Raw genomic sequence first — 12,086 nt, forward strand, 5'->3', positions numbered from 1 at the left:
GAGACTCTATTTTTAAAAGCAGTATTATATAACTATTATACTTCAGATCCAAACTAAATTTCCATGGTGCTAATAAAGCAAGCAGGAGGAAAACATTATGAATTCGAGATACTCTTTATCTCATCTATACGCACATTTAAATAGCTTTTAGAAATCAAACAAATGATAATAAGGCTCAGAGTCAGTAGGCAGCACTCACAAAAGCAAAATAAAATCCAAGGGGAAAGTTCCAACCCCTCTATTGGGACTTGCTGTGAATTTTAGCCATAAATGTAAGCTAGAAATAAAAGCTCACAGTACCAAACAACAAAATAAAACAATAACAACTACACTACGTAAAGAAGAAAAAGACAGTAAAAGACATATGTAAATCTATAAAGGATTGAAACTAGGAAACAATATTTACAGAAAAGGAACTGCTATCTTAGTTTTGCAAACTGAAAAGAACTACTTCAATTCCCTTAGTGTTACAACTTCGGCACAACTCACTGCTCAGTAACTTAAATCCTTGTTCTTCCCATGGAAACAACAGCTCTACACTTCATTTTCTGAATAACAGTAACTAGTATGAAACAAAACAGCAATGAACTTTCCACTACTTGCCAGGGAAAAACTAACATAGTTCCCTCATTTTTTGTTTAATGCAGTTATAATATTACTTAAAACATTTAATTAGAAAAGTATTTGCAACAAATGTATGTGTATATATTTAAAATACTGAAGCTAAAGTCCAATTATGAAAATGTAAACACTCTTAATTTAAAAATTTTAATAAGTTAGAAGATTAAAAACCTATTCTCTCCTACTCTATTAAAAGACAAAGGATTTAATTTTTACCTATCTTTGTATGTGCACGTCTCTGTGTATATATTCCACACACCTGCACCAGAAAGGTCAGAAGAGGGCATTAGATTCCCTAGAGCTGGGGTTACAGGTAGTTGTGACTTGCCTGATGTTGGTGTTGGTAACTCCAGTCCTCGGCCATTGATTGACACATATCTCCAGCACCACTGCCTGCCCCCAATATACTCTAATGCTTTCTCAGACAGTTTTACTATGTTGCCCAGGCTATCCCTGAAAAAGATCCTCCTGCTTCAGCCTCCTAAGTGGTAGGATTATAGGTATGTATCATATCAAATAGTTCATACTTGAGATGAGTTTCCTCCCATAATTTAAATCTAACTGTCTACTGGGAAACATGTTTCCTAAAAATGCATTTCCTTAAACTACTATTCAGTTACCAACAACTGAAAAGTTCCTCTTAAGGGGGAAAAAAAAAGAGCTGTTGGTATAGTTCAATGGGAAAACAAGTGACTATCTTGATCACAGCCCAGAGTTTGATTCCAAATAATGCAAAACCAACAACTCCTTAAATAAAATAAGAAAGATAACAAAAAAAAGATGTATTCACAAAGTAAATACTAATCTCAAATGCGTTTATAGACCTAGCCTCTCACTGGTACAGAATTGGAAATAAACAGAAGTAAGAGTAGTGTCTAACCAGTTCTTTTCTAACATTCAGAATGACAAAGACTGCTGTGTTCACTCCTGTAATCCTAACAACAGCAAGAACCTTCCTGATTCACAGGAAGGTCTCAGCACATATTAACTGATAAATTATGTTATAATCAAAATATATTGAATGCACTTGCTTTCTTATATACCTAATATGTTAAATAAAACAAAGTTTAAGAATACCTAATTATGAAATGAAGTTTAATGAACAACTTTTGAAAGTAGTGTTGTTTCTTACCTGGTATGGCTGAAAGGCACTATCTTCTGTTAAAAAATCCAGTTGCTTATCTATAAGGAATTCTACTGCAGTGATCGAACTAGGTATACTATTTTCCACCAATGGTTTGAAGGTCTGTCAAAAAAGAAAAACAATCTAATGGTTATTTTCTGGTTTTATCCTCAAAGTGTGCTACAAAGGGTACATATGAATACATGTTTAAATATCATTGTCACAATTGTATATAATCTAATGCTTTTATTCAAACCGTAGACTATTTTGTATTCATTAAAAAGGAATTAAATACAACCACAATAAGCAAGCTAAAAATTACACTGTATTAAGCTGATGTGTATTTTTTTTTTTTTTTTTTTGGTTTTTCGAGACAGGGTTTCTCTGTGTAGCTTTGCGCCTTTCCTGGAACTCACTTGGTAGCCCAGGCTGGCCTCGAACTCACAGAGATCCGCCTGGCTCTGCCTCCCGAGTGCTGGGATTAAAGGCGTGCGCCACCACCGCCCGGCCAAGCTGATGTGTATTTTTTAACAGGGACTACCAGATGATACACATGTATATGTTCCTGTTTAATATGTTCCTGCTTAACACTAAAAAATGAAACTGCTTCTGAAAAAGTCAAACACAGTTGCCCTCTTTTCTCTAAACCATCAAGAGAGAAGTTATCATCTAATTTTAATACTGAGCAGGAAGCATCTGATCTAACCCCACCCCTGTCTTGCTCCAAGAACAAATGCAGATCCAGTTACTTGAATGAGAGCAGAGAGGGCAGCAAGAAGAGGTCAGTAAGAAAGACCACACAGTCTACTCAGCAGCCAAATCTCCTGTCTCTGGCACTGTGAAAGTGAGTCTGAGATCACACTGCAGTAAGGGAGGTGGGAAAGTTAGAGGGAAGAAATAAGAACACCATGTTTGTTTCTTTAGATGACTATCACCACATTCTTATTCTTAGCAGTCAGCTTCAATAAAAATGAAATGTATTTTTGTATCTATACTGTTTGTTCTAAAAATTTTTAAATGAAAACAAAATTCTACTGTCTTAAAAAACCTGTGGCTTTCCTATAAAAGAATCAAAACCTGAAAAATGCAATAACCAACTGGGCTTCTAAACACAGAGACAGACAGACAGACAGACAGACAGACACACACACACACACACACACACAGTTTCCTCATTACAAATCAACCTGAGTTACCATTTGGACACAAAACAAAACTTTTTTTCAGAGACAATAAACGTCTCCAGGATTCCTAAAGCTAGTGTTTGTGTTTACCCTTTCTTGTAGTTATTACGTCTTAAAGAAATACAAAGTACTCTGGAGGGAAAAGTCAAGATTTTTAGTTTGAAGTGGTTCTTAAAGAGTTAATTTCTACATTTAAGAAATTTCTAACAGGACTTAAATGGATTCCCTGTAATCTATAACCTTTTTGATCAGTACATGAGAATAAATAAATATTTTAAAATACCTCATTTCTACTCTATTTTACATTAAATGAATTATGTGAACAAATAACATTTTCTTTCATTGAAATTACACTGAAAATTTTCAGAAAAAGGGTAACGTGCTAATTTATTAGCATGCACAAGAAGCCTTGTATCTCTAGAATAAAAAAACATACAAACAAACCCCCTCTCTTGTATACTGCACTTATTTTCAACACTTCTGATTAATTCAATCTAATTACAATGACTTTCTACTATGTTCCAGTCTAGCCTTTCAAGTACTAGATATTTATCAAAGTATTTTGTGTGGGGAAACTACTTTTTCAAAATAGAAAATTCCCACATTGCTTGGATATCTATTCATGCCCACTGATACCAATTTTCTTTATTTCTTGGGCCTAGATTCCTAAAATTACTATTTCACAAAATCCTATCATTACTTATAAGAGAATTTACTCACTTTTTTAAAAGTTCATTTATATGAAATATGTTAACAACATGAATAGCTACTAACTTATTTCTACAAAGAAAATTTTTCATGTTATACTTCTATTAGTTTAGCTTTGGTAAATGAATGAACACTGGCTCCTTCTCAAGAGGACTTTCAATCTTTGGACATTATCTGTTTCTTTTCCAAACACTTCAGGCCAAGCCATAAAGGTTAACAAAAACGATACACAAAAGATTATTATCTAAGTGGCTAAAGACACAATTCAATTTAGCAGGATTTGACACAAGTAAACTTAGTCCTAAGTACCTCTTTCTTACACAAATAATACAGGTGTTTTGCATTTCCTGAGACCCAGTCATTTTATAATATCAAAAACATTCCTGAGAAGATCTTCTCAAGAGCTCTCCTTTTCAAGGTGGACCAGCGATTTAGAGGTAAAATTTAGCAAGTTAACATAATTTAAATAACTTTAAATTAACTAGGAAAGGGGTTTAATTTCTAGATAAAATAATTCCTCGAATTTTAAGGTATTTAACAGAAAGTCTTTGGTAAAATTTGGGTGTCAAATAATGTATGACAAATAAATAAAAAGGCTGATTTACAAATGATACCATATACAATTACATTTAGATTACAAATATACCCTCAACAAGCAGAGACAAGTGTTTGTTAAATAAACATTAAAATATATTAAATTACCAACTGTGCCAGTGTAAAAAATTTACTTCATTAAAATAATATAAATACAAACATGAAAAATACAGTTAAAATATACGATGATTTTTTAAGTGGCAATCCACTATGTAACCATGTTAATTTTTGTATCTAACACATAAAAAATTAAACATGTTCATATTAAAATGAAAACAAATGGATTTTGTTGCTTTAATAATGAATCCATAGTAAAAGTTTCTCTGCTGTAGGTGCACTGGCATGTACAGAAACTAAAACTCATGCATAACTAATTCAGAACTCTAAAGACATTCTATGAGGAACTTCCTCAGCCTAAGGGAAGCAAGCCCAGTAGAATATGGCCTTAATCACAAAGAACTTGAATCTTTGAAAACCCAAATGAAAGACACTAACTTAAAATTGAACATCTAGTTGAAACAAAACACTTTTCCCATTTTATTAGTGGATTAAGAGTTCTCTTAATGTCATCTGTTAGTGTTAATCAAACTTTAAAAATAAACGCTGCTGCGAGCTTGTATTTCTAGCAAGGCCGACCGCGCTATAGGAAGAATGCTCGACAACTGTATCCTGTTTGGGGATCCATGCTGCACCACATTCCATTGACATGAGGAAGAGGCCAACAGATGAGCCCTCCCCGAAAAATCTTTTTAAATAAATCATCCACAGTTCTCAAGCACAGCTCAGCTGCTCAGACAAAACACATTAAAGCTCACCATCCAGTACTTAACAGGAAATTCATGGGGTTTATGTCTGCAGTCAGAGTTTCTAACAATCTCCGGTTAACATTTAACAATTCCTTTTTCAAGTTTAAAAAAAAAAAAAAAATCAAGCTCATTAACTACAAAAATACAAGTCTAAATCTCAACAAAGGAAAATATTGAAACTAAAAATGATCTAGGTCACATTTTGTAAGTCAAGGTTTAGCCTACAAAGTGAAAAAAATAAATAAAAAAAGACTGGAGCTACTTGAAAGAACAAAGTCCAAATTCCCACCCAAGCAGGTCTATTGAAAACATGATACTGTTAGAAAACAAGTTGGGGGTGGGGAAGGGAAGATGTACCACCACCAAAAAAAGGAAAACACAAAAACCCTCACAAAACAATACTCCTACTTCCCTTAAAACAGTGTCGTCTAAACACGTCAGCCCAAACACTTAAAACAACTGAAGTCTAGTTTTTAAAATTAATTTTTTAGTGTTACTAAATTATCTGCAGCACTGTAAACCTCTTTCTAAATAGTTTTAGAAATCTTAAAACTAAGAACGCTGAGCCTAGAACTATAAAAGGCAATGACCTCAATTTTTAAGGCTAAGAAGTAAAACCAAATGTAATAAAGACAAAAGAAAAAGGAAGCAGAAAAATACAAACCGTACTTAGTTCTTGAGAATTTTAAAGTATCTTTAAATCTCAGCAATCCAAGCCCAAGGCTTTAAAGGTCAGTAAATATAGCTGACATTTCATTCTGTTCTTTAGCAGTATTTTTTTTTCCCCGAATCACGCATAAATACTTCTTTAGTCTTCAAAAACAATCACAGGCAAAGGCTTTCAAACCAAGCATTTCTGAGCTCACTTGCAGCGCCGTCATTGTATAGGAAGAAAAGCCAAGACCACAAAACGAAGCAGAGGCTGTAACCTAACAAGCCTCCCAGCAGCAAATGACGATTTTCTGTCTGCCCGGCTCAGCCCTGGCAGTGATGAGGATTACAACTTGCTCTTTGTCATCAGCACAGTGGTGTTAACGACGAAGAAATCCTGCAACTGAAGCACTACTGCATCCTCCGATCTGGGTCAGGATAATTTCTCCCGAGGTCGCTTACATAACCAGTAAGATACTCCAAATAAAGAGAACAGCCATCCATTAGCTAGAGGAAGCTTTCCCACTGTACTGTCTGCATGGAAACACACTGCAGTCGCTTCCAACAGCACAGACACCCAAATGAGAACGAGGACTTGGCTTAGGGCACACTGAGAGAAGGGAAGAGGCGGTGCTCTGTAAACTGTAACTAATCCCCCGTCACAGGTGCTGATGGAGTCACTTCCAGCACGAGTCACATTACTGGTGATTACTCATTTGGCTGCGGCCATAGAGACTGGCTCATAATTTTAACAACAGACAAAGACAGACTAGTGGCGAGACGAAGAGCTCAAGTTTACTGTCTCCTTCGTAAAGCAAATACAAAGTTTTTTTTCCAGAATTACCAAGGTGAGAAAGCAAATAAAATAAAAAATGTAATATCAAGTTGGCAAAAATAAAGAGTATTTATCATTAAGCTATTTTTAAAAACTGTGGCTTGGGCTTTTAAAAATTATTTTGCTATTTAACATTATACAGACCAAGCAGATTATACTCCGGAATGGGTGTGTGTGTGTGTGTGTGTGTGTGTGTGTGTGTGTGTGTGTACATATAAACCATATACATTCATGCCATAACAATCAATGAAACAGGCCATGAATCTGAAATATAGCAATAAGGTTTGGATGATGGATGAAATATGAGAGGGTTTGTAGAAAGGAATGGGAAACACTGTAATTATAATCTCAAAAATAAAAGAAAAACTTATTTTGTCTTATAGTAAGTATTAAAAAAACCTCAAGAGAAACAGAATTTTAAAAACTGTGAAGCTGAGTGACCTGGTTCATGCATGGTTCATTCTCTTCCTTGAGAAGTAGAAATACAATGATCGGGGTTCTAGGTCATCTTCAGCTACCTAGAGGTTTAAGGAAAGTCTGGCCCAAGACCAGGTCTCTCCAAAAACAAACAGACAAATAAACAAAGGGGGAAGAAAAGACAAGCACTTGATGTGGTGGTGCAGGTCTGTAATATCAACACACATGGGGGTGAGGAGACTGCTGTGAGTTCAAGGCCAACAAAGGAAGGCAGAACACTGTCTCAAGAAAACAAAACAAAATCTTAAAAAATAAACCAATAGGTATAATAAACTAAAAAAAAAAATATATAAAAACCATCTCAGAAGCACCTTATTCAAAGTGAAAGCTGGCTCATAACTCTAGGGTTATGCTGTACAACATTAAGTGAAGTACATTAAGTGAAGTACAGCATTAAGTGTGTGGCTATGGAGCATCTAAAATGTGGTTCTCTGAAGTAAGATTTGTGCTGTCTGTAGAAAACAAAAGAAAATGCATGCTAAGATATATCATAAATTCACATTGATTATAATCAAAATGATATTTTGGTTATATTGGGAGATATTATAATTCCCTGTGTATTGCTGTTCAATTTTTAATAAATGTTAAAAGACTTAAAATTACATGTGTTACTCATTTATTTCTTCTAAACCAAAACAGTGTTTTCTCATTTTATAAACAGAGGCTTATGTGATTCTGAAACATTAACTTCAGCTACTCAACCTAAAGACCAGAGATGTAAAACATGATTTGTGCCTCTGTGCTAAACACTAGGTCATATCTACTCATCTGTCAGTATAATCAAATTTTAAATCTTTATAACATAAAATACTAGCTCCTGACACAGAGAGCCCTCAGTGTTAATATTTACCTGAAATGTTTTCAGTTCCATTTAAGAATCACATGAAGAAACATACTTACTATAAACACACGCAATAAAAATGTGAAAATAAAGCTTTACTGGGTGTGGTGGTTCCTAACTGTGAGGCTGGTACAGAAAGATTGGCATAAACTTAGGGCCAACCTGGGCTAGACTGAAGCCTTATCCCTAAAACCAAGAATGGGCATGGAGTGAAGATGAAGGGAGAGATAATGATTAGTCTAAGTATGGGAGTAAATATGGCTTCATTTTATAGAGCATGGGTGGTACTAAAATAAAATGCTTTAATTTGCAGGCAACGGATGGTACTAAAATGTTACTTTAGCATAAAGTATTTTAAATAACGCTGTCAAGTGAAGATTAAAAATTACAATATGTAATCCTAATAACTCATTCCCGTGACACATAAAAACACACATAGGAAGGGGAAAACAGGTCATATATGTTACACAGGACAACAAATGGGATACATATGGCAATCTCTTTCTGAGTCCCAAACAACACAGAGCCACCAAATGTTTCATAAAGGTAAGCATTTAAGTATCGATTTTTTTTTGTTTTTGTTTTTGTTTTTCAAGTCAGGGTTTCTCTGTGTAGCTTTGGAGCCTGTCCTGGAACTTTCTCTGTAGACCTGGCAGGCCTCGAACCCACTGGGATCCACCTGTCTCTGCCTCCAGAGTGCTGGGATTAAAGGTGTGCACCACGACTGCCCGGCTAAGTATCAAATTTTAAGTACCTTTTTTATTCTACAACTTACACCACATAGCAGTCGAAATTTAGTATTTCACAGGATTAATCTTGTAATAATGCACTATATACTCAGGTTTGATTATATATGCAACAGACTTTTCAAATGCTGCCCAAGCACTATCAGACTCCAACAGAAGCAACAGCACAAAGAACCACAGGATCAACCCAACTGCCACAGTCAACCATCCATGTTTCTTAAGATAAAATCAAAATAACTAGTATCATTACTGAGGAACCAAATAGTCATTTTAAACATATTTCAAACCATATCAATGTTGAAATAAAGTAAGAATATGTCTTTAGAGAACTTAGCTAGACAACTCTTGATAGAAAACAAAGATTCACAGAGATACATACAAGCAGCTAATGACATGCAACAGGATACTTTTAAATATTGAACTAGCATTTGACACCTTTGTAAATACATTAATGTGTTTGTTCTTGTAATCTAACAAATTTCTAACACACATAAAAACAGTGACATAGCCGGGCAGTGGTGGCGCACACCTTTAATCCCAGCACTCAAGAGGCCAAGGCAAGTAAGTATCTGAGTTTGAGGCCCAGCCTAGTCTACAGGGGGAGTTCCAGGACCGCCAAGGTTACACAGAGAAACCCTGTCTCAAAAAAACAAAAAACAAAACAAAACAAAACAAACAAACAAACGAAAAACAGTGAAATGATGTTATAGAAAGCTGCTAGGTCTTACCAAGTCTCCTTTATTCTCTTATTATTAAAGCTTATCAGGAATGGGAAAAGCAGATCAGACAGAGAAAGTGAGGAGCTCATCAACCTCCGCCCTGCCCTCTGGTGAAGGATAAGAAGCTTTTCTAGCTGCTGAACCCAGCTAGAGGAAGAGGAAACTACTCCAGTTACTGCCCAGAAATACACATCTCTGACTTCCTTCCCCTTTAGCTGGTTTCCAGGTTACAAGCTGAATAAATCAACAAAAGTGAGAAAGTAAACAGAGGCTAAAAGGAAGGCATCGCTGTCTGGCTTTTTAAAGAAAATTGGTTCTTTCCAATAATGTAAGAAGGCTGTAAATGCAATGAACGGTTAAATGGGCATTTTATTCACAATTCAGCTTGGTCTGTAAAAGTAAATCCTACACCTTTATACACAGGGAAGAGTGAAATCCTTGGGATTTCTCCAACAATAAAGACCAGAAAAACCTCAAGAACAACAAAACCTTCTGTCAGCGTGAGAATCAAGGGGAGAATACTAGGGAATAAACCTCTTCTGTGTTCAATGGCCTAGTATTACCAACTATTTTAAAAGATAATACTAGCAGGAAGCAGAGGCAAGTAGATCTCTGTGAGCTCAAGGTTAGCCTGGTCTACATAGTGAGTTCAAGAACAGCGAGCTACGTAGTGAGACTCTGTCTCTAAAACAAACAAAACAAACGAACAAAAAAAAAAATACCAAACAAACAAAGACATAATAATAGGGAAAAAAAAGATGAACAATCATAGTTACAAGGACCTCAACTAGATACGGCCTTATATGTCTAACTAGATTCTGGCAAATATTTTTCAGTAGGGCAAACTTTTTTCTATATTATCTATAAAAATATGTAAGTGCAAAATTCCTGTATCCTAATACCTAAAGGACTAGTATTTCCTTACTCAACATATACAGATCCTGCACACAATGCAAAGGCTGTAGAATATAGCTTTATGTCTTTAGACTGAGCTCTACATTTATTTCTAGAAAATACAAACTCATCTTCTGACTTCCTCTCTCTAGGGGGGAACTCACCTTAGCTATTTTAAAAGCACTTATCAAGAAAGCAAGAGATACTGAGTTCAGATCTCTATAACCCATGTAAAGGGCAGGTATGCAGGTTGATTCCCCTGTAATTCTAACTCTGATGTTAGAGAGGGCATCCTCAGAGAAGTCTAACTAGCCATATTGGCAAGCACTGGGTTTGACTGAAACACTGATTTGAAGAATAAGGCAGAAAAACCATCAAGGAAGACTCCCTTACTCTTTACACACATACCTGTGAACGAACACACACACACACACACACACACACACACACACACACATTTAAAAAACAGAACAGAAGCTCACCTCACCCTCTCCCTTAAGTAGTAGAACACTCAGTCAAGCCATCTATGTGGGGTCTTGTGTGGCTTGGCTGTGATGATAAAAAGATAAATTAAAGACAAGCTATTTTCCTAGCACAATTTATGGTATTTTCGGAAGACACAACATTAGTGATTATAACATACTATTTTAAGTGTTAAAAATTAACTTGGAGAATTAGTATCACTCACTATATTCATTCTCACTATATTCTTGATAACAGCACTTTGCAGCTATCTTGTCAAAGTTTTACAGTAATAATGTCTTGAAATTCTGTATTACAGCTGAATTTGTAATTAAAACAAATCTTCTCCTTCTAGATTTTTGTTTCTCTTTAAAATGCTGGACAATCAAACCTAGTACCTCACACTTTCTCACTGACCTCTAGTCCCTTCTAGGCTCTCTTCTACTAGTGAGACACACTCTGACACTCTAGAATTGTATAAGAGTTTCTCACCTCAAACTTCTCTTTCAGAATTACCCTGATTAATCCTTCTGCCTCCTAATAGTGAGTCTTTACTAATTTTCTTTCAACATAACTCTGCAGGCTGGGGCGGTAAGAATCATAGTACTCTGGAAGTAGAGTAATTTTTATACTGTAAGTATGAAATAACTATATTGTTTCCATGATTGTTGGCATGGAGTGGCAGAGAGCAAAGTATTCTGCCATCTGTTGTATTAAATGCTAACCTTTGAACTTTAAATGGAGGAATATGATACTAAGATACTAGAAGCCTGACTTCAACCAATTTTTTATCAACATATTCTGCAAAGGGCAAGTCAATGCACTATGGGCTCGATGATAGTTCTACAGGTACTGACTACCAGCAGTGTTAATCTGGGATGTGCATCGTTCATCCATCTTATAACCATCTTCAAGCTAACAAATAAGGGCTGGGCATGGGAGCAGATACCTGTGAACATCCCAGTACCTGGGAGGCTGGGACAGGAAGGCGTATGAACACTGAGCTTACACATATTGGATTCTAGGCCAAACTCGGCTATAGTGGCAAGCTGTCTCAAAAAACTAAACCAGAACAACCAGAACAAGGATTAACCCCTAAATTTAATAAAGGAAAGCTTGAGAACAAGATGGCATACACCTTTAATCCCAGCACATGGGAGGCAAAGGATACTTAAGACTTATCGGCCAGTCTGGTCTACATATCAAGTTCCAGGCCAGCCAACACTACATAGTGAGAACCTATCTCAAAAATAAAAAGAAAAGAAAAACTTATGTCCTACATTTGTATTTCACAAATCTAGCTACCTAAGTATAGGGTAAGAGAATCTTAGATTTCCAGAAACGAATATGGAAGAAATTTAAAGAGTCTGAAAACAGGAAGCCAATACATGTATCTGAAGAAGACACAAGGAAACAAATCTAATT

The 12,086-nt window shown here is 35.6% G+C and overlaps 1 protein-coding gene across 1 annotated transcript in view; it reads right to left on the bottom strand.

Annotated features, from left to right (window-relative positions):
* Jmjd1c (jumonji domain containing 1C) overlaps positions 1-12,086 on the bottom strand; it is a 150,593-nt gene that overhangs the window by 71,682 nt on the left and 66,825 nt on the right. The window contains exon 3 of the mRNA XM_059243942.1: positions 1,754-1,867. Coding sequence (XP_059099925.1) covers positions 1,754-1,867 — 114 coding nt within the window. The remainder of the gene's footprint in view (positions 1-1,753; positions 1,868-12,086) is intronic.

This window comes from Peromyscus eremicus, chromosome 16_21 (genome assembly GCF_949786415.1).
Source record: "Peromyscus eremicus chromosome 16_21, PerEre_H2_v1, whole genome shotgun sequence".
Taxonomy (NCBI): Eukaryota; Metazoa; Chordata; class Mammalia; order Rodentia; family Cricetidae; genus Peromyscus; species Peromyscus eremicus.